The sequence below is a fragment of the Syngnathus typhle genome, linkage group LG16, assembly GCF_033458585.1.
Source record: "Syngnathus typhle isolate RoL2023-S1 ecotype Sweden linkage group LG16, RoL_Styp_1.0, whole genome shotgun sequence".
Classification (NCBI taxonomy): Eukaryota; Metazoa; Chordata; class Actinopteri; order Syngnathiformes; family Syngnathidae; genus Syngnathus; species Syngnathus typhle.
Genome location: NC_083753.1, coordinates 4357511 through 4382487, shown reverse-complemented (window position 1 = coordinate 4382487; position 24977 = coordinate 4357511). Strand labels below are relative to the sequence as shown.

The window sequence follows — 24977 nt, the reverse complement described above, 5'->3', positions numbered from 1 at the left end:
TGGAGTCCATTCGAGTGGGATGGAGTCCACACCAACTGGGGTCTCTCTTCCAGAAAGTTCTAGAGGCGGCAGCGGGATCCGGTACGCGGCCCCAGGTTTGGCCACCTCCTTCTCCGAGTCGCTCCACAAAGACATTGGGCCACCAGCTTTGAGTGTGTTCTCCTGCTCAAACGGCTCCTCCTTCAGCGCTTTAATCTACAGCAAGAAAGGCCCTTTGAATTGGGGAACATGCGTAGGTTCTTCATATTGACTCTGCGCAGCGTGGCCAGGCCGCTGACCAGGCGGCAGTTGAGCAGTCCCAATTGTGGAGCGAGAGGATTGACTTGATAGCAATCAGTCCTATCCTTGCCCATGTTCTTGCACTTCTATGGCTTATCTGCAGAGCATTACGTCAGTCACACTCTGGATACACACAAGTCCAACCGTCTCAAGTCCATGTTTGTAGATCAACAAAAACATCCGGAAAGATGGTGCGTGTCGTCAGAGCAGAAAAGAGCCGTCGATTGTATCACGTCCTGCCGGGATTAGCGAGAGAGGAGGCTGTGCAGGTGAGTTGAGCCTTCGCATGCAAAGACTCTTTTGTACGCCTTATCCCTTCCTCCCTCCATGCTAAGCTAAGCTAAATCTCACGGCGTAAACGGGGCCGCTGTCCGGACGCCTGGATGGACGAGACGCCAGCGTTCTCTCTTTGGCGGTGGGATGTTGAAGCTTTGTGAGCCGCAAAAGGTCAACCGTGTTTAGCGGCTCAGTACCTCACAAAATATTGTAAAATCTGTTGGGATGAATTGTGGCACCGCTTGCACTTTACCCATTCTGTGCTGAATTAGCGCAAGAAAGTTAGTAATTGCATTGGCAGTTAACTCTAGGACTCCTCCCAGACTTTTGAATACAGATTCATCATGTCCCTTTATACTGAGATTAAAAAATAATAATAATACTTTTCATATGAATCAATAATCGATTAATCGTCTCGAGACCTTGCTAAACTTAAAAATGAAAATGTCCTGCTGGCATCTCTGTTCACAAGCGCCCATGTCCACCAATAACTGAGAGTTCAGTGGACAAAATGTTCTTTTTTGCCTTTGACGGCCGCCCACTCCACAGACACAAGGCCAGCCGACATCGCACTCAAAAGGATTGGACGTCAGCCGGCAACGTTGATGTCCGTACCCCTTGCACCGACATTGAGCTGTCTTGTGTCGTTCGCTTGTATTTGCTGCTGTTGCTCTGCTTGTGTTCAAGTAGCACCTGTTTGATGGCTCATAATGATATCTCAGTTCAGGCCCGTCTATGGGATGTCCCATTCTGTGTTAGCATTAGGCTAGCAAACTATCCTTCAAGCGTGTGAGCAAGTGTCAATCAAGATATTTGTCCTTTCTTAACATTTTTTATGACGTTTTTTCATTACAAATGTGCGAATTTCTGGATTTGAAGCATGCGCCAAGAGTTCAGGTGGCACTCCTGTTCATTTTATTGGCGCAGAGTAAAAAAATGAGTGGTCCCCAGACATCAAAGTCGGCTTGAGGAAGTGCTAATCAAGAGCTTTCATGTCGATTTTTCTACCTGATAAGTCGCCAGCCTCTTGCAGTCATCTTCCGACTTCCAGAAGCCGTCGCCGAGCCCCACCGCCTCCTCAGCCGAAGACCTCGAACGGGGAACATACATTCACACTACATTCTACGCCTCACCACTTTCCTTCGTCCGGTGCAGGAAAGCCATCTTGGCCATTGGCGGACATGTTCTCCTAAAATGGCTCATGCACGTAAACTGAATAATAAATTCATCAACAACGAATTTGGCCTCAACAGTGCTTTGATCGCCAACGAATCATTTTGGGACAAATTTGGGATTTCCATGAGTGACGGCAGATGGGTGAGAACCTCACCCCAAAATGGTTAAGCCGCAACCGAGCCCCGATTTTTAAGGCCAAAAACCCAGCCAAGTGTTGCTTTCAGCCACAGGTGTTTCGACTCAAGCGGTAGGTAAATGTAGCAGTTGGGGCAGTTTTTTTACTTTGTGGACCCCCACCTCTACGTAACAGCAAAGAAACGCCTCATCATCCATGACGTTGCGCTATCAAGCGTTCCCGTGCCGTCGACGGCGGCAGCGCCTTGGTTCCTGGACCCAGCGTGCCGACGACGGTGGCCCACGTCACATCTCTCTGCTCGCTCGACTGCCACTCCAACTTCTGAACAAACAAAACTTGATTAACAACATACGTGAGTAAACCCTAACCCTCATGCCCGGGAAAACTCGTAGGTGGTGACTCGTACCTCAGGGCTTAGGACAGCAGCCAGGTCGGTCCCCGCTGGCGTGTTGGTCGGCACGTTGCCATGACGACAACTCATGTCATATTCACAGGTGACGGGCTGCACCTAATGAGGTGACCAGGGAAAGATGTACACACAAGAGCTCTCCTTGTGAGGGTGTGCAATGTCTCCCTCATGTGGAGGTGGGAGGAGGTTCTCGTTTATTGCCTCATAAATTCAATATGCTCGTGTTTTTGCTAACGTTTGTTCAGACAATGCGGACTGGACAGCAGCATTTTGAACTGGTGCCATCCCACGCCGTAAATTCGACCCAATGAGCCAACAACCTTGTGGCTAGTCCCGAACGCTATGGTCACCGTTGTGGTCGACATGTGGGAAGTGCAAAGAATCCAAGCGCCTGTGAGTGGTATTATTGGGTTATTATTCCCGTAATGAGGAAAAGACACAAAGAGACGTGAATCACTGCTGCAGATTTATTGAGTATACAAGAGCGAGTCAGGAAGGAAAAGAGCAAGATCTTATTCATGCAGACTTATTCAAGACTTCATGCTGACTGGTAAAAAAAAAAACTTGCACATGGTGACTTTAATGGAAAGTAATGCTCATGTCATCGGCCGTCAGTTGAATGATTAAACACGTCAAAGAGCATCTGCGCGACCTTCGGGCCCCGTCTCATTGCGAATGTTTGCAAAGTTCAGACGTGGCGTGTGGAAAAAAACAGCTGATTAGCATATTAGCAAACAGAGTCACCACGTGTGTCCATTAGTGTGTGTTTCCTCAAAACCCCACTCCCAAAAAAAACCACGTCAGGTTCATGCGGGTCGCCGGCTCTCATGCTCAACCCATGCATACAAGCGACATCGTCCACGCCACTCTCCGGATTAACTTTAGCCTATCCCATGCCAACTAGCCAATGGTGTTGCTGCGGGAGCACAAGGATACGATTTGTTCGCAATTGAACATTCATGCGTAGGAACGTTCATAGCGCAAATACCCAAGCATCGGATAAATGCAGATTACGCATCTACATCATGCCCTACTCGGGCATTTGGGAGGAGCTGGCGTCATGGCGCTGATATAGCGCCTGCTAAGGTTGCATAAAATTGTCGTAGGTCCTCAGCAAACGCCTGGCTGGGCTATGAATCATCTGGGGCTAGGTGGTACACATTTTGACAACAGTCAATCTCTCCCCCCTCTAGAAAACGCCAGCCCCACCTTACAATGATTTGGCTGCGTCATGGGCTTCTTCTGATGACGGGACTTTGAACGAATCCAACAAGGGAACAAAGCGGCGTCGCACTTCCAAGGCCCAACCGGCCAGGTTTTGTCTGAGCTTTGCTTTTCTGGAGTCAATTCCAAGTGCGTCGTGATCATCGTCAGTGTTCTGAGATCGGTTCTTTGTCCTTGGGTCTAGAATGGGGTATCAGCTGGGGCTCAAACCTGACATCACAAACTTGAGCCAGCGGGACGTCGAAGGTGTAGGAAAGGCTGCAATTCTAACTCGTGAAGAAGACTTGGAGTTTTTCTACATCTAGCAGAGTGAGCATCTCTGCTGGGAAGCAGCTGGACTTTTGGAGCCAGTGGAGGTGTTTACCATGGCTTCGGGGTCCTTGGGATGTGTGACAGACTCCAGCGAGGATGATAAATCCTCAAAGCAATTCTGCTCTGTGGTGCCCGAAGCCTAAAGAAACGAAACAGGCAGGCAAGCAAACGGCCTGGTGAGTGGGCACACTCGGCTCCTTCCTTTCATCTGGCGCGTTCTCTCATCGAGGAAGTTTTGGGGCTGGCTAGCATTGCGCTTCATTTATTTGGACGTCAGGAACACACGAGATTGGTCTCGGTGGGGAAACACTGCTCGGCACACGTGCACCAAGGCTTTTCCAGTATCATGAGGTTACCTCTTGACTTTGTTCGGGTGAAGCTTGGCTCCTCTCTGGCATGCTGACCTCACTCCTCTCGGGCATGCTGTCCTCGTGAGGCTGACAACCAAAAAGACAACATGTGGTCAGACAAATAATCACTTGTTTTAGTCACCGCAAACTTGAGTCCTTGCAGAAGAGCGATGGCACGGTATCATCTTGAAATAGTATCACTGGGACTCAAACACGTGCGCCTGCACCTGCCATCACTTCCTGAGCCTGCCCTGCGGTTTCCCCGCTGGCCTCATCAGCCTAATGGCCGCGCACAACTCAAAAGTGGACAAGGGCGACAGGGCGGACCTGCTGCCTCTTTGCTTGGCGTCAAAGCACAAATGCAAACACGGCGACATGACTAAAGTTGACATCATATCAGAGATTGAGAAGGAGGTGCAGGAAGTGACAATATATTTTTTGGGTGCCTAAAAAACAGCAGCAAGCAGTAGATTGGCCCAAAAAGGCAGGTGGGCTATGCCTTCCGCAAACAAACGGCCCTTACCGTAACGATGTGAGCCACCCCCGCGTGCCTCTGCCCAGGCGCGGCTTCCTTTGTCTCGTTCGGCTCGGGGTCGTCGACCTGTAACAAGCACCAATCGGTTTGGACTTGTGAGGAGAATTCCAAGATTGCGCTGGCTCACCTCGCTCACCTCCCTCACCTGGCTCACCTTGCTCTCCTCACTCTCCTCACTCTCCTCACCCTTCTCCCTCTCTTCTAAGCTTCTGGGCAGCTCGAGCTCCATCAGGGACATTGCCTGTAGGCTTTCGCCTCGAGCCCGTTGAGCGGGGCGCTGCTGGATGGATAGAGCCTGGATCTTCTGAAATGAGAGCGAGACACACGGTGGGCAGCCTCGGCCGACCCGCTTGACGGAGTAACTCACCTTCTCGAGGTCCGGCAGCGAGGTTTGCAGCTGATTTATGAGCCTTAAAACAGTCAAGGTCTTGTCCGTCTTCTCCGGAAGACGAAGGAGCAATTTGGCTTTCTGGATGTCGGTAATGCTGCTCCTCATGGAGCGGATCCTCCGCTCGAGCATCTGCGCGGCGCCACAAGCTTTGTGAGTACGCGGGGGCCAGGCGCACTTGTGATGCACAAGTGACACGTCACCTTGAGATGTTTCTTCTTGGGGCTGAACAATGTCTCCGGGGAGCAAAGGAGGGTCTTGATCTCGGCCACATCTGTCTCCATTTTGATGGCTTCTGTCTCCATCGCCGTCACCTCCTTGGCGAGACGGCGCCAACGGACATGAGCAATGCAGCGACTCGCTATGTGGAAATGTTGAGAGAGGGAGACTCACGGCGGCGGCGCGCTCCATTTGCGACAAAGATTCGGCAAAGCTGTTCTGGACGGCCGCCAGTTGTCGGTCGGCTTCCGCCCGCTGCTCCAAATGAGCTGAGACGTCCACCACCTGAGACATCTGCTCCAAGACCGAAGAGAAGCTCTCCAAGGCGTTTCGGATCTGCGCGGCGTCCTTCAACACCATCTGTGGCGTCACCACGCCAAAAGAGCGCGGGCAGAAGAGAGAGTCAGCGCGACTGCGACACTTGCGGGGCTCAGGCTCATCTGACCTGCAGCGCTGTGACGTGCTCACTCAGACATTTGGAGGTGGTGTACGTGCGGGGGGTGGCCAGCCAAGCCTGCGACTCCAACATCCAACTCTTGGAGCTGGTGATCATCTCCCGATGCTCCTCCAGCCAACCTTGCGTCTGAGAACAAAGCGGAACTTTGCATCGAGCCTGATCGGCCACAAAGAAATGGTGTCCAAGTGAAAGCAGAGCATAACAAAACCACTCTCCCACCTTGCCAATGAGCGCTGTCTTCTGCTCGGCCCGCTCAGTGAGTTGGACGCACAGCTGCTGCACAGCTGCCAGTCGTTGCGTCAGCGACGGCGCGTGGTCCCGCACATTGGCCTCCAGCGCTGCCACCTGCGAGTGCCACTTCTTCAGCTCGTCCCACACCAGCTGCATGGAGTTTCAACAATGGTGCTTGAGGGGGTTTCCCGGGTTAGGGTGTGATGACCCCCGCCCCATCCACCTTCTGAGCTCGCTTTGCGTCCGCCATGTTGCAACTCCTGTCTTGCAGCCGCTCCTGCACTGAGCGCAGGCCAACTTGAGTCTCCAGCAGCTCGGCTTCGATTCTGTGTGTGGGTCCGCTTGTCTCCATGGCCTCTTCGACCTGGATGGACAAATTGGGTAAGGTAGGCTTGCAAAGCAGTAATTCTTGTTGTTTCGCTGTGGAGTCAGTCCTACGGGTTTTGACATTTCTAGACACCGCTTAAAATGGCACAGACTCAGTTTACCTTAGCCTGAACTTGCTCCAGAGCCTTTTGGACCTCCTGCAGTCGTCCGTGGATCTCCAGCGGGACCACGTCTGACTCCAGGTACTTTGACTTGAGTCGCTCCCGAATGCCCCGGACCAGCGCTTTCTGGACGCACAACTGGCCATGGAGCACCTGAAACGGCGGCCGAATGCAAACTTTTATTTGAAAGGTGAACGGGCTACGTCGCTAATGAGCCGGATGGAGCTCATACCTTCAATTCTACTATGCCGTTGCTTGGATCCATCTGAGACAAGAGGCTGTCAGTCGTTGTCAACCACATCCACACCACCTGCAGCTCCTCCTGCAATTTTTCGTTGTCCTCCAGCTCCAGCTTTATCTGTTCCAAACCGTCTCGGCTACTCCGCTTGACCCTAAGGAACCGCGCGCAACAAACGGACGGCCAAAACAAATCAAAGCCAGCTGCCGCTCGGGGCCAGAAACCCGGACAACATCCACAAATTAAACTCCAATCCCAATATGGACCTTTTGGAGAATATTCACTCATCCGGTGGCCTCCTACTGGGCTGCACTGGTCGTGCCACATGTGCAGTGTGTAGCAGTGTGTGTCAGGGTTTTCCAACAGTGTGCTCCAATGGTATTCCCACATCAAACCTCGATAAAGTCATCCAAAGCTGCCACTGAACCAAATAAGTGCCTCAAGCAAAATTTACGTCAACCAACCTAAAGCCAAACGAAGAGCAAATAGGCGTCGACCTCGCTAAAGGCCCGGGAGCAAAGGCGCTGGGTACCGCTTACCTGCCGTAGGCGGCCCGTATGGCTTGCAGATGCTGACAGAGGGGTGTGGGCGGCTCCTCTTCCGTGCCGTCGTGGACACCCAGCAGCCTGGCGACGCGCTGTTCCAGGGCGCATAGTGCGCCGTGTTCACAGTCCAGTCTGTCCCGGTACTTCTCCCAGCACTGCTGCAGGTCAACCAGTTCTTTGGTGGAGCCCATCAAGGGGGCAAGCTCGGGGAGCTCCTCCTCTGTCTGCCGCAGCGCGGCAGAGGCTTTCTCCACCTGAGAGACAACAGAGGGACGCTCCGTTTGTGGAGTCCCCTGCCGATGCCAACGCAAAGCGTCTCCTTGAGCGCTCACTCAGTCGAGACTTTGGCTAGCTACTTACGCTGCGGGCGATGTTGCTCCATTCGACGATCCTTTGCTCTAGTCTCACGCTGAGGCGCCGCGAGCCAAAGCGGAGTTTGATCACACGTGTCCAGGCGACCGCCGCGGAGGTCTCCCACTGCGCTTGGCATCGCTGTTCGGGACACCACTCCTCCATGTCCTCCAGTTGCCTCAGCGCACAGTCCAGATCGGCCCGCAGGACCTGCGGTGGGGTGGAGCGGAGCGGAGCAGAGCGGAGCGGTGCGTGTTGATAAATTGGATTGATAGATTATTTTGATCGTATGATTATGTTGGAATGTAGACTAGAATTATGAACTTTGTTAAAACCTTTCACGTTTCCTTGACTCTGGAAAGTTAACACATTCAAGTCGTTGAAGTTTTCCAAATGGTGTGGAAACATTCTTGCTTAGTTAGTTATCTAAAATGGTCCACTAGTTTCTGTTTCCACAACCTTGTATAATAAAGTGCTTGCATCATCTTTACTGATTGACCAGCTGCAGAGTAAGCAATCTAATTTGCTCGGTTTTCCCCAACGTCGTAAAACACCCCCTGCTCTGATTTTACCAGAGGCCAGGGGTTCACCAAACCTGTCCACTCTCACCTCCACCCTGTTTTCTCTCAATAAATACTGTCTTGCAAGAATCCAAAGTCAGACTTCGTTCGAACATCGCTGTATGCACAGTGGCGAACGATTCCTCCACTTGCAAGTGCTCAAAGGGCATACTGTCTCCTGTGTGGTTCTTGCAAATAAGTTAGAGTGAGCACCACTCTAACAGTGCGGATGATGGTTGCGCTCAGCTTTAGCACATAGATGCCTACCTGGAGCTCTCGCAGCCGCTCGGTGCACTCGTCCAAGGAATGGGCCTCACGAGAGACAAAATACTCCAGGCTGGCTTCTGCGTTCCTGGCATGCAGACTGATTCCCTCGAGGGATTTTGCGTATTTTCTATTGTTCTCGGCACAGCTGTGGAGCACATTTTTGAACAGTGAGACTACTTCTTAGAGCGGCGTCAAGTGAGTAAAAGTTCAACCTGCTGAGATTCTCCAGCTGAATGTAGCCTTTTGCTTTAAGTGTGGACATCCTCACAAGGAGTTGACTCAAAGTACTCTCCTGGAGACGCTCTACCCCCAGCGGGGACAGGGAAGGATCGAGGGCAACTTGGCTCAGCTGGTCCATGTGAGTCTGGAAGTGATCCTCCAGTGAGTCTAAGATTTCTTTGGTTTCCTCCAGCTTTTCACCACAGACTCCAGGAAGGAGCAGCAGAGAGATCTCAACGTCCCTCAAGAACTGCAGTGCTCGTTTGACAGTTTGGGTGTAGTTTCTCAGTGATGTCCTGGCATCAGAAATGTTGTCCTAAAAGACAAACAATTTAGGTCAGACTTTGCCTTTTGTGTAGAAAGACGGAGATGTGAGGCTGTCGAAGAGTAAACGCAGCAAGCAAAAAAGTACAAATGAGAGTCTTTTGGCTGAGAAGTCCGAAGGACTCTCATTTGTAGCTTTTCTTAAGTACGTCTAATTGCTGCCAGAAAAGGCCAACTTGCCATTTGGGAGTCGCACTGGCGTAAAACGCAGTTGGTCAATTCTCGGAGATCCGAACGTGCGCTCCCTTCCTCGAGAAGTTCCAGTGCTCTCATTCGCCACTCAAGGGTATTTTTCAGAAAGACTACTTTTTGGAATTGCCTATGGATCCCCGCTTCGTCTGGCGCCATCAGCATGGGCTTCTGGAGCTCCCGGTGAGCATCCTCAAGGAAGGCTCGCATTGCTTTCCTCCCCGAGTCCAGATCCAGCTCTTGAAGCAGTGCGCACTTGATGCCGCCGAGACCCTCAAAGATTTTCGTCTTCACGTTTTGAAGGCTCTCCTCATTTTGCTGAAGTCTGCGTTGCTCGGAGCGCAGCTGAGCGGGGTCGAAGTCGGTGGAGATCATCTGGAGTTTGGACACGACCTCTTTGCAACGCCCTTTGATCAGAGGAAAATTACACAGAAGCTTGTGGTAGGTCTTGTAGCGCTCCTTTGCCCGTGTGTCTTCTTTGGTCTGACAAACTTGCTCCTCCATGGCCTCTTTCAGGGCCTCTGCATTCTGCCTCATGTAGAGGTACTTGTGTTGCTCGCTGGCCTTCAGTCGCAGGGCCGTCAGTTGGTTCTGAATTTCGGCAACGACTGAGTCAAATTCATTCGTCTTCACTTCCTGAGTCCAGGCCCAGAGTAGGCCAATCGTAGAGCGGTGCTCCAAAAGCTGGTGTTGGAAGTATTCCAACACCTCCAGCGATTCTGTCAGGGTAGGGAACTTCAGTTGGTGCAGCTGGTCTTGCATCCGCCTCAGGCTATGTTCAACGGTGACAAGCTCCCTCTCGCTGGAGTCTACAGACCGTGCGTGTTCCTCAAACTCCTTCCTTTCGGCCCGCCAGCAGCTGCCAATGTTGCTGATCTCTTCCTGGAGCTGGGTGAGCTTGTCAAAGAGCTGGCAGCTCTCCGCCACGCTGAGCTCCGAAGCGATGTCTTTGGTCTGCATGAAAAGTGCCTCACAGGTGGCGCACTGCTTTTCCACCTGGATTGGCACCTCCTGGCTCTCGCCATCAGCAGTCGCAAAGTCTGTCCGGACGGTCTCCAGCGTCTCTCTTTGCAGATGAGCTCCCACCCAGTAATCAAGATCGGCAATTCGCTCGGCCACTGCTTCTCTGATGCGCAGCCCTGATTCCAAGTGCGCGGTGGCGTCAGTCAGCTTCTGGATGAGCGACTTTGAGTGTTCTTGGAGACATTTGAGCATGGAGCCCACGGCGGGCATTTCTTCCACTCCGTCCAGCTGCGGCAGGAGTTCTATCTCCGCCTTCACCTGTAACTCGAGTTGTCTGTGTTTGGCCATGACTTGTGACTGCAGTTTTTTCAAGGCCCCGAGCTGATGGTGCACCTCCTCGGGGAGCAGAGGCACTCTGGTGCACATGCCCTCGATGCTGCTCTCCATCTGCTTGGCCCATGAGAGACCGTCCCTCCCCAGGGTCAGGACTTTCCTGGTGACGGCATCGCCGCTCATCTGGATTTTAGAGGCCATCCACTCCTCCGTAAGACAAAGTTGGTCCTTGACGTTGTCGAGCGCTTTCTTGATCTCGTGTCGTTCTTTGGGCCATACGTTTGAGGGCAGCGCCTCCGACCTCTCCTTCAAGTGGTAATACTTGACGTGGGCGGCTTTGACCTCGGCATGCGCAATCATCAGCTGCGTGACTTTGGCGCAGTCCCACGGGGACCCTTCCAGCTGTCGACTGAGCAATTCCAAGTGTCCCCGCAGATAAGACAACTCCAGCAAGAGATCGCTGCAACTCCGGGCCTGAACATCCGACCAATGCAGTGCCTTCTCTGTGGCGCGCTCCAGCGCTCTCCAGTCTTCTTGTCGAGTCTCAATCACATTCTTTGCAGCTGCGCGGTGCGCATGGCCAAGGAGAGGATGCAGTCTTGCGTGAATGCCCAGCAGCTCCCTAAGGACGCTACGGTTCTCCTTAAAAGCTCTCTTGGTGGAGTTCAGGCACTCCGCCTCTTGGTGGTGGCTCTCTGCTGCGGCGCTACGAGAAAAAACACTTGAGTCAGTACAACAGATATAAAGCTTGACTTTCCTCTTCTGTCTCCAAACTATTTGGTTTGTAGTGTCTTTTTCAAAGTTTAGCTTCGGTTTTGCTACTTCTTTAGGTGTGGCACTTCTATCTTTGCCCTAACATGGTCTTTCATTGGCTTGTTGTTTTTCTCATTGGAGCGTCTTGGCTTCGAAGGTCTTTTTGTTTGTTTTTGTTTGTGATCATTGTCACCCAAAAGAGCAGACAATTTGAGTGAGAAGTCACTTTATGTTGGATGCCATGAAAAGTTATGGCAAGTGGGCAAGGAGAGCCGCAGCGCCATGCGCACGTTTGTAGGACAAACTGGTAAGGGTAGGTCACACCCCTCACCAGACGCACACATTGAAGTTGAGGGACTTACAGTCTGGACATATTCAGTTGAGCTGCCAAGTGTTCCAAGGTGGTCTTGACTTTGTCATTTTGTTGAAAAAAGTTCTGTACAAGCTGAAGCCGCTGGACTTTGTCCATTACGACGGCGGCTGCATCGCGAGCAGCTGCACTCCAGCGCTTCTCCAGAGAGTCACCTTCCGCTTCCAGCAGGGCGGCCTGCTCCCTGGACGTGTCATGACACTTCTGCGAGTGAACGGGCAAACATTTTAGAGGCCTTGTGGCACTTTCTCTCGTCCTTGGCATCAAGTCTCACCTTAGCCTCCTTCAGCTGCCGGCTCATAGCAGCGACCTGGAGCTCGGCTGAGCGATTCTTACAGCTCACAAGGTTTGACACGAGGCCACACAGCAAAACGTTTAGGTCGCTATTTGTGGAGCTCATCAGCTCTGCTAGACAATCATCACACGAGTCCTGTGAGGGAAGATTTATTTGACAGGGCGATGAAAAACTTTTCATTCTTTTACCGTTTTTTTCCATGTATAATGCGCAAAATTTAACTAATTTATTGTCCTAAAATCTGGGGTGCGCATTATACATGGGTACAATTTTATTTTTTATTTTTTATTTATCTTATTTATCTTATTTATTTTATTTATTTTATTTATTTTATTTTAATTTTTTTTGACACGTCAGCTATATAAAGAGCGAGAGTTCAGTTCTCTATAAATGCGTATTACAGTTACTAATATTTTATTTCACAACACTTTGCCTTGTTCCTTTCTTCTCTGCTGTTCACTTCAAACACGCTCCATACGAACACAATGCTCTCGTATCAGACGCTTGCTCGATCACCTGCTTGTTTCCTGTCACAACGTACCCTACACAAATCCGAAACATTTGTTGCGGCTCCGAGTCACGACGAGGGGCAAGTTTTGGTTTCCAAGGGTGTTTTTATTCCTCTTCAACTTCTCTCCCATACAGAGCCGCCTTTTTCACATGTCCGCTCGTCACTTTCCTCTCTTTTCATTTTAACCTAACTGATCGCGGTGGTGCCTTTATGGGCAGTCGGAGAACAACAACAACAGAAAATACATCCAGCCTAGTTAAGAAATCACCAGAAAGATCACCATGACAATTGTGAATAATAAATAAATAATTATTATATATATTACATATATATTATTATTCTAATAATAAATTATTGTGATAAATAACTGGAACATCAATCAAATATTGGTGATCCCGTTGAGAGTCTCACATATTTCTTCGCGATCGAGTTTGCTACTGCATGCACAGTGGTATTGACCGGCAGAATAACATCCGGTTGTTCCCAAAGATGATCTTTTTTCTGAAATAATTTTACGTTTACGGATTTAAGTAATCCAGCCGGGTCATACCAAAGACTATAAAAATGGGACCCTTTGCCTCCCTGCTTGGCACTCAGCATTAAGGGTTGGAATTGGGGGGTTAGATCACCAAATGATTCCCGAGCGCGGCGCCGCTGCTGCTCACTGCTCCCTTCTCCCTCAGGGGATGGATCAAAATCACACGGGGATGGGTGAAATACAGCGGACAAATTTCACCACACCCAGATGCGTGTGTGACGATCATTGGGACTTTAAAATAAAAAATAAAAAAATAAAAAATTGGGTGCGTATTATGCATGGCTACAGGCTTTTTTCCAGCATCAACATGCCATTTTTAGAGTGCGTATTATACATGGGGGCGCATTATACATGAAAAAAAACGGTAATCAGACAAACACCAGCCGCCGCGTACCGCGTGAAGGATTTCCATCTCTGCCGTTGCCTTCAGCTCTGAGAAGATGTCTGTCAACGAAGCTCTTTCTGCTATGTCAGTGTCCGACTCGGACCTCTTGACGCTGGCTTGGCGCATCTGCAAAGTGCCTGTTGCGTACACTTCACACCTACTGGCGTTTTGGCTTTGCTCCGTTGGTGCATCCATTTGCCGGGCTTCTGTTTGGGCCGCAGCGAGCGCCTTGGGGTCAGGCTGGCAGGGAGACTCAGCGAGGCTCTCAGGAGATTCTTCTTGAGGCATTGTCATGAAAAACTCACCTTGACTGACCTCATTCGCCATGGGGTCAAGCTGGCAGGGAGCCTCAGCGAGCTCTGGAGATTCTTCTCGTGCCATTGTCATCGAAGTCTCACCTTGGCTGACCTCCTTCGCCTCGGGGTCAGGCTGGCAGGGAGCCTCAGCGAGGCTCTCTGAAGATTCTTCTCGTGGCATTGTCATTAAAGACTCACCTTGGCTTAGCTCTTTCATTTTGCTGTCTTGCGTCACAGCCATGTGGGCGTCACCAAGACTTGCAGCCAGTGGCACTGTGCCGATTTCTTCCGTTTGGATGAGCTGCGGTGGCTTCTCCTTTTGGTTGCACTTCGCTTTGTCTTTTTGGGCAACGGACACGACTTTGCCCGCGTTTCGCTCTGCGCTGGTGTTTGGCTTCCCTCCCGGAGACATTTCGTCGACCGTGGCTTTCTCTGGCTCTTCCACCGCTTCTGTTTCGAGTTTGTCTTTGTTCTGCTCTTGACATGGTTTTATCTCAACTTGTACAAGACGCACATGGGGCCCCATGTGAATTGTCACAGGAGTATCTTGCAAAGCGCCCACAGGCAAGGAGGCTCCGTCGTGCTCCTCGTCGTCAGTCGGTCTTTGCAGGTTGATCTCCGCCTTGCAGGTCTTTTCCACGGCCTCGTCACATAATACAGTCTCCACCAATTGTCCTGCCAAAACCATGGGAGATTCCCCTTGCAATGCAGTCTCAGCAGAAAAGTCTTTGTCCATCTGAATATTCAGTTGTAAAGCATCCACTGGAGCTCCATCTCGAGAGAGGCATCTTTTCGCGTTGTCGTTTTCAACCGCAACGTCTTTGGCGTTGGCTTGGCCCGCTGGTTCCCTCGCAACTTCGAGCAGTTCCAACTCAATAACGGCTTGCACGGGTGATCTCACTTTTGTGATGCACAGAGCTTGGGCTGGCTTAGCAAGATTTTTACCTTCATCATTTTCAGAGGCGCCTTGCTCAACAGCTACTGGGCTTGTCTCAATGGGTCTTGGGGCAACCTTGAAACTCTCTGATAGCTTGCCGTCCACCAAAACAGAAGCCGCGGGCTCAGGGCCAGCCACGTTAGTGGCGGCGAGGTCTGGCTCAACGTAGAGTGAGGCAGCTTTGTGCTTGGGGGACTTTGGAGGTTCTTGTGGAATCATCTCGCGCTTTGCCAATTCTTCAGCATATGCCACGTCGGCGCATCCGAGCCTCTCGGGGTGTCCCTCTTTGGGAATTGGCGGGGGGACGGTTGAGCGCTTTGGCTTTCTTTTCGGTGGCCGTGGAGCCACGACTCCTTTTGTTTGCTCACTACCATCCAGCAACTTTTGCTCTGCCGTTTCATGGAAATGGGGCTCGGCGGCCTTCAATTTTCTTTTGGGTGGTGAAATCTCTCCTTCCGCTTCAACGAGTTCAGAGCTGGGAACTACTGAAGCTGAGGATGTTCCCTCCACTTCCTGAGGAAGTTGACTCATTGCAGACTCAATCAGTCCCGTGCCGACTGTCGCTTCCTGGCTCGTAGACTCCTTTGGTGCCTCCTCACAAACTTTGTGCTCTTGAGATGTTTCTGCTGCATATACCAGACCTTCCCTGGCTGCTGTTGGCAGCATTGGAGTAAGCATGATATTTGTTGATCTTCTTGCAGGCGGTGAGAGATTTCTTTGGTACACAGTAGCAAATTGAGCGATTCCGGCAGCGGCCTCTTCTGGGTGATTTTGCTCAGATACTATGTTAGCGTGTCTCGTTGCTGTGACAACCTCAGTCATGCCACAAGCTTGCCCACTTGCAGAGACTTCTGTTGCTTCTTCGCAGACTGGATGTTCCCGGTCATGGAGATTCAATTCTTGTGTCGTCTCTTTTACAGGTACTTGTGTGGAAAGCTCGACGCTCTTTGACTTTTTTGCAGGTGGAGAAATCCTCCCTTCCTTCATGTGAACAACTTGAGAGAATCCTGTGCCAAAGTGAGAACCTGCGGATGTTTTTCTACTTTCCAATTCTATTGCAGCTTTATTAGAGATGGCAGATTCAATGATGTCGGTTACAAAGTGAGCGACTGGTTCATTTGTTGGAAATGTGTTTTGCTCAACTGGAGACTTTGTCGCAGCTGATTGTTTGTTCTTCCGCGGTGGTGGCGCCACCAAAGACATCTTTGCCTCCTTGGGCTGAGCATCCAGAGCGGCAATAGCACTCAGATTACAGTTAGATGTGGCTTCACCCTTGGCATTGGGTTCCTACATGAAAAAATCACATGACTATTACAGAAACAGCACTCACAAGCATAATATAAAGGATGTTTTCAATACCTTACCTCCTGACATTGAGACATTTTCAGCGTCCCTGCTCCTCTGAGAACCTCAGAGATGTCTTGTGAAAGTTGCTCAAACACATCCCGGTCCAGGCAGTCGCTCAAAAACTGCCGCTGCTCAAATGCCTCGCCAAGAACAGCCAGGAGCCGTTGCCTTTCATCTTCTGGATCCTAACAAAATTCAGATGTGAAAATCGGAGGGAGGGCCCCAAAAGCGACCGGGAATGAGGCCCACCTGCAGGGACACGCCGGATCGCGAAGGCTCGCTGCCATTCCAGTCCTGCAGCGCTTGCAACAAATGGCTGAGACAGCAAGCCATGTTTGTGGAACAGCTTCGTTGCTGCTGGCTCAGTCTTGACTCTAGACTGAAGGAAAACGCACGATTATCGGGAATGCTGGCGTGGATTACGACAACATTGTAACCAACGACGAATTTGTGACCAACGACGAATTTGTGACCAACGACGTCCGGTAGAAGGAGACATTCTTTATGCAGACAGCAAAAAACAACCCCAAAATGCCACGCAGCTCTTCAAACACGGAAAAATACTGAAATGCTTCTCCATCTTTTTAGACTTGATCTGTGACTTTCGGCTTTCTCTCAACTGTCTAGGAATTGATGTCCTGCAACTTCCCAAACAAAGCTTGTTTTAGTCAATTGAATGATATGATATTTTCTATCAAAGCACATTTTCATTTTTGTTTTAATTTCTTCGGTAAGTCACTCAAAGTCCTGCAGAACCGGATATAAATAGCAAACACCAGTTAGATCACCAAATGATTCCCGAGCGCGGCACCGCTGCTGCTCACTGCTCCCCTCTTCCCCAGGGGATGGATTAAAATCACACGGGGATGGGTTAAATGCAGAGGACAAATTTCACCACACCCAGATGTGTGTGTGACGATCATTGGGACTTTAACTTTAACTTAACTTTTAACTAAAAACTCTGCCAAGTCACTCCCAAAATGCTGTGTCCTACTGCCAAAGGCAAAAAATGAATGCAATCAGGTGGGCCACCCGAATATGAGATGATGGCTCTCCTTGAAATCAACAACGACCCTCCAAAGAACCCAAGTCCTGTCTGTTTTGTTTTTTCCAGACAAGCACTCGTCCAACAATTGGACACAACTTGCGGTTTTGAAAGTTAGAACATGTCAGGCGCGCAACTTGTTGTGCGCGTGACTCGGCTTCGCTGTCTGGTACCTTTCATGTTGCTGGCACATGGACTGCACCATGATTCTTATTTCGCTGGGAAGATCCCTGTCGGCAGCAGCAAGCTCCCGCTTGAGCATGTCAATGTGAACACGGAGCTCCTGCAGTGACTTTTCACAATTCTGCCGGAATAGAAAGACGTGTCATGGGTTCAGTGTTAGACGGTCAGAACGTGAAAACCCACCCGCAGGGTGTCCCAGTGACGCTGCATCTGACAGACACCATTCTGCGATCCAACGTGGCCAAGCACCTGGTCCAGAGAACTCAACTCCCACAGCAAGGCGGCAGCTTTCTCCTTCAGCTCATGGGTCCGATGCGCCGCCTGGCAGTCCAGCTCCCGCAGGCGGGCTTCACAGGCCCTCAAGCGCTCCCTCAGGTACTGTTCCGAGTTGGCGCAGAGCTCACCCAGGTGGCTGACCGCCAGTGTCAGTGCATCGCCGCCTCCGGAGGTGCAGAGGCCGAGCAGATGCTCTCTAGCGGCATCCAGCTCCTTCATTTCTTTCTGCTCCCGGTCTACGGTCTGGAGTAAGGCCTGAGGAGAGCGCCGCGCCAAGCCCATCAAGACGAAAGCCCAGAGAACCTGTTTCCTGGCTCATCCCGCCCGCTCGGCTGACCTTGAGTGTGTTGATGGCACCATGAAGACGTGCTCTGTCATCCGTAGGATCTTCCAATCTTTTCACCTGCTCTCGCAACCAATCCTGCGCCACTTCATGCTGTTCTAGCAGCTGGGCCACTCGCCTCTCGGCCACAATTCCTTGCTCCAGACGGGTTGCAGTGTCCTGATGGCAGGTAGGCGTGCGTGCCGAGCGCAGAGAGCAACATGTCTTCATCCGGCTGGCGAGGAAAGGGTGTGGCGTAGACAAACTCACCGTTAGGTCTTGGAGCAAGGCCGAGACGGAATACACCATGCCGGCGCAGGTAGAATCAGCCCAGTCGGGGTCCTGGGTGGCCTCAAACAGCTCTGCGACCTGCACAACGTTTGGAACACAACCGGTGACTTGACTATCCACGTACGAGCAACATACTGCCGTTGCTTTGAAGAACATATTGAAGTTCTACCCGCGTGCGTAGATCTAAGAGGAGGGGTCCCATGGCCGAGGCCTTGTCCAGCAGGGACCGGGCTCCTTCCGCCGCTTGACTGCGCTCGCCCAGGCCGGGCCAAGGGAAGGCGCAAGGCAGATTGGATGTCTCCGTCCAGAGTTGGGCCAGACGAGCCTCGGCCTGTCCTCGCTGAGACAAACAGGACACCAGGAGGTCCTCCACACTCTGCAGTTGTCTAGTGGACAGCGGTAGACAAAAACTCAACAGAGGGCTTTGGGGAGGTGCCTGCTGCCAGAAAAGTACTTGAGCGTCCGTCGGTACCTGCTTGCCCTTTCTGCCGCTTGCAGCACAGTCCCAAACTGCTCCTGCAGCTGCTTGAGTTTGGTCTGCATCTGCAGTCTGCTGTGCTGTTCCAAGTCTTGGTGGTCGCCCAGGCTCTGCGCTCGTCTCTGCAGATCCCACAGTCGACTCTCTCCGCTGGATCCGGAGCTCAAGATCATCTGGAGACACGACATGTGCACTGGTCTCCGGGTGCAGCGAAAGCTGCGCTATTTGCCGGACCACTCACCTGCACCGTGCTGAGCCGCTCTTCTATCTGGGCCCGGCCACCTCGAGCATCCATTCTACTGACACTGTCGAGCTGCGTCTGCAGCTGGTCCACCCAGGCTTGGGCGCCAGACGCCTGGCTGAAAAAGGCTTGCAGCTCCCGGGAAAGTGAGTAGAAGACCTCGGCTTTGCTCAGGGCATTTTCGGCGTCGCGCAACAGTGCCGCCCACAGCTCTTCTAGGGCTGTGAGCGACTCAGGCTCGGCACCAGGGCAGAGATCCCAACTTTGTTTCTGCAGCTCGGCCATCTTGCCGTCGCCTTGTGGTTTGGAGCTCAGGATGTCCTGACACAAGGAGCACACGCGCTAACTCATGACGCAATCACAAACGACGTTGAGCTGTTGCTCATTCAACTTCAGGCTCACGCGTCGCCAGCTACCTGCGCCATTTTTATGGTGACTTGGGGGTCCTTGCCAAGATGCAGGGAATTGAGGTTTTGTTGCTTCTCTTGCAGCCAGGCTCGGACTTCCCGTCTGGCTTCTTGGTGCGCCTTCAGCTGATCCTCTTGAGCTATCTCCTGTTCCAGCTCAGTGGCCTAGTTGTTAGAAAAATGTATATACGTATATGTTATCATGCGTTCTCTAATCAATGCTTTACCGCAATATTACTGCAATATATGCTTGCTGTTTGGCCTTGCTGTTTTTATGATGTGCCACAGAAGAGAAAAGTTACGGCTGGGTCAGGAGAGAGGTTACAGCTGGGTCAGCCAGGACGCAGCTGACAACTCAGCAAAAAAAAGACATCTACCGAGACAGTTCCTTTCTAACAAAGACCACTTTGTTAAACAACATGCCTCATTGCTGTCTTGCACCCCAGATCAACCTACAAGTGACCATCATTGTCAGGGTTTTCCAAATTATCTTGATCCTAGGATTATGTTGGAATGTGCGTATCCAGTAATAAATAACCTAGCTTGTCTCATCCTACACAATGTCGTAAAACATCCTCTGCTATGTTTTGACTAGAGGTCAAAGGTTTTCTTCTCTATCCAGTCCACTCAAACTCCTCTTCCCACATGTTCTTATCAGTATGTATCCACTTAGTGATTTTTCCTTACGAGGCAAAGCCCACATGCTTTCCCCCTCCCCTTTAGGGGATTTTGTCTCACGATTGTGGGTAGGGCAAATCCAAATAAAAAGAGCGGGAGTGCATACAGATATTTAGTGTAGTGAGATTGTTGTAAGCTATCTGTACTGCACTCCTCGCGAGAAAATAATTAATATTCTGTCTCGCTTGTGGTTTGTTTGCTGTTGCTCTTCTCTTAACAGTTATTCAGTCAGCGAATTAAACCAGACAGAAATTGGGGGCTCGTCCGGGATCTCGACACACCTGGCGGGTCCAGCGGACTCTTCGACGCAGGCGAAAATCCTCAAAAGCCCTTTGACGGGACTGTCTCGATCAGTCCGGCTGGACACCGGGAGGGTTGACGAGATCATCCGAGGAAGAGAACCAGCAGACCGTGAGAAGAGGTCACTTAAAACGAGCAGTGACAAAAGGTCACTTAAAACCTTGCGAATTCTAGACCCTATCAAGTGCAATTAGAAACAGTTAAATTCCGCTGGGGTGTTGTGGGTCAGACCCCTAACTTACAAGTTAGTTAGATTCCGCAGTGGGAGGGGCGGACTCCTCTGTTTTTCTAATGAAGTACAGGCAAATAGGAGCAGTTAAATTCCGCAGGGGCGTTGTGGAGCCCCCTAACTGACAGGTTAGTTAAATTCCGCAGTGGGAGTGCGGACTCCTCTGTTATTCCTAAAAAAAACGCGTGTCGTGTGTTTGTGTACGGTTTGACTGAGAGTGATCTCATTTGAGCGCTCCTCTATATAAACACACAGGATTGTAAACAGTGGCTTTGTGTGGGTGCAGAGGCAAGAACTCTCCTCTCCCTTCGGGGAGGTGGAAGGACACTTACCACACATCGAACTTTTAACCACTTTCCTGTGAATAAAGTTGGTTTTAGGACACTGTAGGTGCCATTCAAACTACCAACTCCAAAATTTAGAAAAATAAACCATGGGAAACTTAAATAGTAAGCAAAAGTCCCTACCCCGACATGAAGTAAAATGCAAGGATTGGAAATTAATGGAATGGGTCGACCCAGAAAATGTAAAATATCTTGACAAATGGATAACCGATTACAACTTTGATGGTCAGCTGAGCTCAAAATCATTAAACAACCTCAAGCAATCAATTAAAGCCAAGTGTGGCGCGAATAAAAAGAATAAAGACGGGTATCATTTAATAGTACAACGGGAATTGGAAGCTGAGAAAAGAAAATGTGGACAAATGAAAGAAAAATTGAAGAATAAGGGAAGTGAAGAAAAATCCAAAGAGAGCTTGTTGTTGCATAGGCAGGAAAATGATGAAACGACATCAGCGCGGCCTCGCTTGAGGGCCGTGGCTGAGGGTGTGATAAATGAAGATGAAAAGGATGATCAAATTACAAAGAAAGGTGTTGTGGGACGCCAAAGCGAACCATCCTTTGTACCCCAAATTGCCAAGCGCAGATGATCCTCCAAAATATAGTGATTCTGCTCATGCCATGGTGACGCGGAGCCGCGTGAAGTCAGAAGCTTCCTCTCCCTCGGCCCCCGCAGCAAGCTGCGGCCCAAGCTACATGGGAGCGGAAGTAGCTGACGCCTACCCAATGATTCAAGTAGCAAATCCTCATGATGACGGGGGACCCACAATTTTAGTATACAGAACATGGACACAAGCTGATGTAAAATCAGCTACAGAGGGAATATCATTGCCTTCTGAAGACGTTGAACAATACTGCACCGACATAATACAACTCATTGCTTCCTATAACTTGAGAGGTGATGAGGTGCAGCAGGTTTTTATGGCAACCTTGACCAAAGATTGGACCAGTGTCAAGGGCGGGTGGAATCCTTTTGATGACCAAGGCCGTCCATTAGAATATAATGGGGTGCCATTGAAAACTCAAATTGACCAACTATTGGGTAGGATCAAAATAAAATTTTAACGTAGAGCAAATTATACAGATATTGGCCGAACCAAACAAAAAGAGGATGAGTTGTTTGAAGATTATAGACACAGATCGGAGGTGTTCAAAGCCAATAGTGGTTTGGAGCCTGGAACTGATGTCTATAAGCAGCAGCTCAAAAATGCTCTACATGCAAATTCACGGCCAGCAATCCAGAGCTGGGTTGCTAAACACATGATTACTTTCCCAACCTCTCTACGTTGCCACAATTTATTGATCATGCTATACACGCTGAAAAAGTTGTCAATTTAAAAAAAGGAAAAGAAAAAGGGAAAGTGGCCACCATCTTTTTTGCAAATGATGATTCATCTGACGCGTTTTATCAGAACAGAACCTTCAAACCACGCCAGAGAGGGCGCGGTCATGAGAATTTCCGTGGCAGAGGCAGAGGAGGGTATAATCGTGGTGCTCTCGATTGTGACCCAAACGGCCAGCCCGCCCAGGGTCAGTCAAAGCAATATGGCTCCCGACTTCCTAATTGTTGGTCATGTGGCAGAGGGCCATATAGCAAAAGACTGTCCGAATCCCCATAAGGGTCAGGCTAATCCTCCCTTATGACTAACTGATGGTCAACAGAAAATTGAAAAGACTGTCCTGACGACAGCTCTGAACAGGCGATGGACCCAACCAACCTGCACGTAACCATGTGGCATAAAGACACGCCTGGTCCTGATCACAACTACGAAAACATGCTTGAGGCTGTTACGCCTGCCTCCTTGAGAACATCTTTCTTCCTGCATGATGGTGAAAGCCGTGCCTGTGTAGTCATAGAGCCGGCCCCCTCTGAGATGCAGAAATTGCACGTGTCTCCCACTCCGCTCCACATCTCATTGTTTCGGCCTTTCACGGCCACATGGCAAAATTTGGGATTTATGGCCAGAGATGCATTGGCAGCTTCTGATTGGACTCAAGTTGGACCTGACTCCTTTTATAGTCCTTCTATCAAGTTTTTTAAACAAAACATGAACCAGGTCCTGTCATTGTGTGGATTTATTAGTGGAGTTCACGTTGACTCCTGTTCTCAGAAAGCATCCTCATTTTGAAATTTTGTGCTGTCGTCAGATGACGAGCAAATCCTCGCTGAGATTCCAAGTGAACTTTGGTCGACAGGTCCTTCTGACGTAGGTTTGGTGAAAGGAGCACTTCCTGTTGTTATTAGACCTAAAACCGAATACCGCGCTTGTGTGAGACAGTACCCATTGAAACCCGATGCCTTGCAGGGTATTGCACCTGTTATTTCAGATTTATTAAGGGCAGGTGTCATCATTCCTTGTCCTAATTCTCCTTGCAATACTCCAATTTTCCCTGTAAAAAAGGCACCACCTTCTGTCAGGTGGAGATTGGTGCAAGATTTGCAAGCAGTGAACAATGCTGTCATTCAAAGAGCACCTTGTGTCCCTGACCCGCATACCTTGTTGAATTCGTCAACACCTGATGCGAAGATATTTTCAGTAATTGACATTAGCAATGCCATTTTCTCTGTCCCTAATGCAGAAGAAAGTCAGTTTTGGTTTGCTTTCACATATGCTGGTTTGAGGTACACCTTTACCCGGTTGCCCCAGGGGTACTGTGAAAGCCCAACAATTTACTCCCAGGTGATGGCAGCCAGCATGGCAAAATTTGTCCCACCAATGGGGAGTCAGATTTTGCTCTATGTTGATGACATTTTGGTAGCGTCCCCTGATTATGCCTCTTGTCAGACAGACACACTTGCAGTGCTGCATCACTTGGCAAAAGAAGGCCACAAAGTCAGCAAAAATAAACTCCAGTTGTGGTCCACTGAAATTAAATATTTAGGCCACAATCTGAGTTCCCAAGGCCGGACTATAGTTGAAAGTAGGAAGACCTCTATTTTGCAAGCTCCTAAACCACTCACAAAGAAGCAAATTATGTCTTTTCTGGGGCTCACAAGTGATTGTAGAAGCTGGATACCTGACTATACACAAATTGTTGCTCCTCTGTCAAAATTGATGTATGAAGAGAACATCTCAATGTGCACTCAATTAAAATGGACTCCCGAAGCTGAGGATGCTTTTGTGCTAATCAAACAGGCTCTGGTCTCCAGCTCCACTGTGGCCCTACCTAACTATGACAAAGCGTTTGTCCAAACTGTTGATTGCAAATATGACCTCTGTTTTGCTACAATCGCATGTCTCAAAGTTTCGACCTATTGCCTTTTATTCTTCTAAATTGGATAGTGTTGCTTGTGCTCTCCCGCCATGCGTCGGGGCCGTGGTGGCGGCCTCCATGGCTGTGGAAAGCAGTGCTAGTGTTGTGCTATTTTATTGTTTGACGCTGAAGGTGCCCCATGCTGTCTCGGCTCTTTTGCTGCAAACAAATATGACCTTTTCGTCGCCTGCACGTCAACTGTCATGCATGGCTACGTTGCTTTCTCAGCCGCATTTGACCGTTGAAAGGTGCACGACACTCTGCTACTCTTATTCCCCTTCCTGACAATGGCGAATTCCATGATTGTGTTGATGCTGCTCAACAAGTGGCAAAGGCTCGACCCGATCTGGAAGATACACCTTTACCTGACAGTCATGTGTTTTTTGTTGATGGGTCGTCAAAGAAGAGTGAACTTGGCGTGACCCTCTCTGGGTATGCCGTTGTCTCTGCTACTGAGGTTTTAAAAGCTGTCAAACTGCCATCCCATATGTCGGCACAGGCCGCTGAACTCATTGCTCTCACTGAGGCTTGCAAAATGTTTGCTAACAAATCCGTCACTATTTGGACTGATAGCTAGTATGCTTTTGCTACGGTGCACGTTTTTGCTCAACAATGGAGCAACCGTGGCATGATAACTTCTACGGGCAAGCCCGTCACCCATTCTACATTGCTGCCTCAATGTTTGGACGCTGTCCAATTGCCCACTAGGGTGGCAGTCTGCAAATGTGCTGCTCACACTACCAGGACTGATTCTGTTTCACTTGGTAATGCTTTTGCTGATAAATCTGCCAAGGCTGCCGCAGAGGGCCTGCTCCATGTCCTCTCGTCTTCCACTGATTATGGTTCAATGTCACACATCTCCTCTGACGTGCTGCTTGACATGCAGTCTCAGAGCCCCTCTCAGGAACGGCTCTCTTGGGAGAGGCGAGAGGCAATAAAAAACATTGATGGCCTTTTCGTGTGACCTCTGGGCAAGCCGGTTTTGCCTCGGAACTTGTTTAAGTGGGCTGCTATTTCGAGTCATGGGGTC

At 50.1% G+C, this 24977-nt stretch overlaps 1 protein-coding gene across 11 annotated transcripts in view; it reads right to left on the bottom strand.

The window, feature by feature from the left end:
* Nucleotides 1-2729: 2729 nt before the first annotated feature.
* The window catches only part of syne2b (spectrin repeat containing, nuclear envelope 2b), a 72668-nt gene continuing 50420 nt past the window's right edge, over nucleotides 2730-24977 (bottom strand). For 4 of the 11 annotated variants that reach the window (XM_061301990.1, XM_061301995.1, XM_061301998.1 and 1 more), the window contains 30 exons: nucleotides 19154-19309; nucleotides 18738-19058; nucleotides 18491-18669; nucleotides 18188-18404; nucleotides 17998-18096; nucleotides 17743-17907; nucleotides 17313-17660; nucleotides 17120-17250; nucleotides 16151-16280; nucleotides 15919-16086; nucleotides 13331-15841; nucleotides 11867-12022; nucleotides 11585-11796; nucleotides 9165-11175; nucleotides 8654-8976; nucleotides 8442-8586; nucleotides 7624-7824; nucleotides 7258-7517; nucleotides 6713-6872; nucleotides 6481-6633; nucleotides 6216-6356; nucleotides 5981-6142; nucleotides 5750-5887; nucleotides 5479-5664; nucleotides 5289-5402; nucleotides 5065-5217; nucleotides 4834-5001; nucleotides 4686-4763; nucleotides 4169-4249; nucleotides 2730-3951 (listed from right to left, as the gene is read on the bottom strand). In XM_061301990.1, coding sequence (XP_061157974.1) covers nucleotides 3802-3951; nucleotides 4169-4249; nucleotides 4686-4763; nucleotides 4834-5001; nucleotides 5065-5217; nucleotides 5289-5402; nucleotides 5479-5664; nucleotides 5750-5887; nucleotides 5981-6142; nucleotides 6216-6356; nucleotides 6481-6633; nucleotides 6713-6872; nucleotides 7258-7517; nucleotides 7624-7824; nucleotides 8442-8586; nucleotides 8654-8976; nucleotides 9165-11175; nucleotides 11585-11796; nucleotides 11867-12022; nucleotides 13331-15841; nucleotides 15919-16086; nucleotides 16151-16280; nucleotides 17120-17250; nucleotides 17313-17660; nucleotides 17743-17907; nucleotides 17998-18096; nucleotides 18188-18404; nucleotides 18491-18669; nucleotides 18738-19058; nucleotides 19154-19309 — 9417 coding nt within the window. In that variant the 3' untranslated portion in view covers nucleotides 2730-3801. Of the gene's footprint in view, nucleotides 3952-4168; nucleotides 4250-4685; nucleotides 4764-4833; nucleotides 5002-5064; nucleotides 5218-5288; nucleotides 5403-5478; nucleotides 5665-5749; nucleotides 5888-5980; nucleotides 6143-6215; nucleotides 6357-6480; nucleotides 6634-6712; nucleotides 6873-6984; nucleotides 7183-7257; nucleotides 7518-7623; nucleotides 7825-8441; nucleotides 8587-8653; nucleotides 8977-9164; nucleotides 11176-11584; nucleotides 11797-11866; nucleotides 12023-13330; nucleotides 15842-15918; nucleotides 16087-16150; nucleotides 16281-17119; nucleotides 17251-17312; nucleotides 17661-17742; nucleotides 17908-17997; nucleotides 18097-18187; nucleotides 18405-18490; nucleotides 18670-18737; nucleotides 19059-19153; nucleotides 19310-24977 lie in introns of those variants that run through there. The other 7 variants (XM_061301999.1, XM_061301992.1, XM_061301993.1 and 4 more) reach the window with 7 other exon arrangements.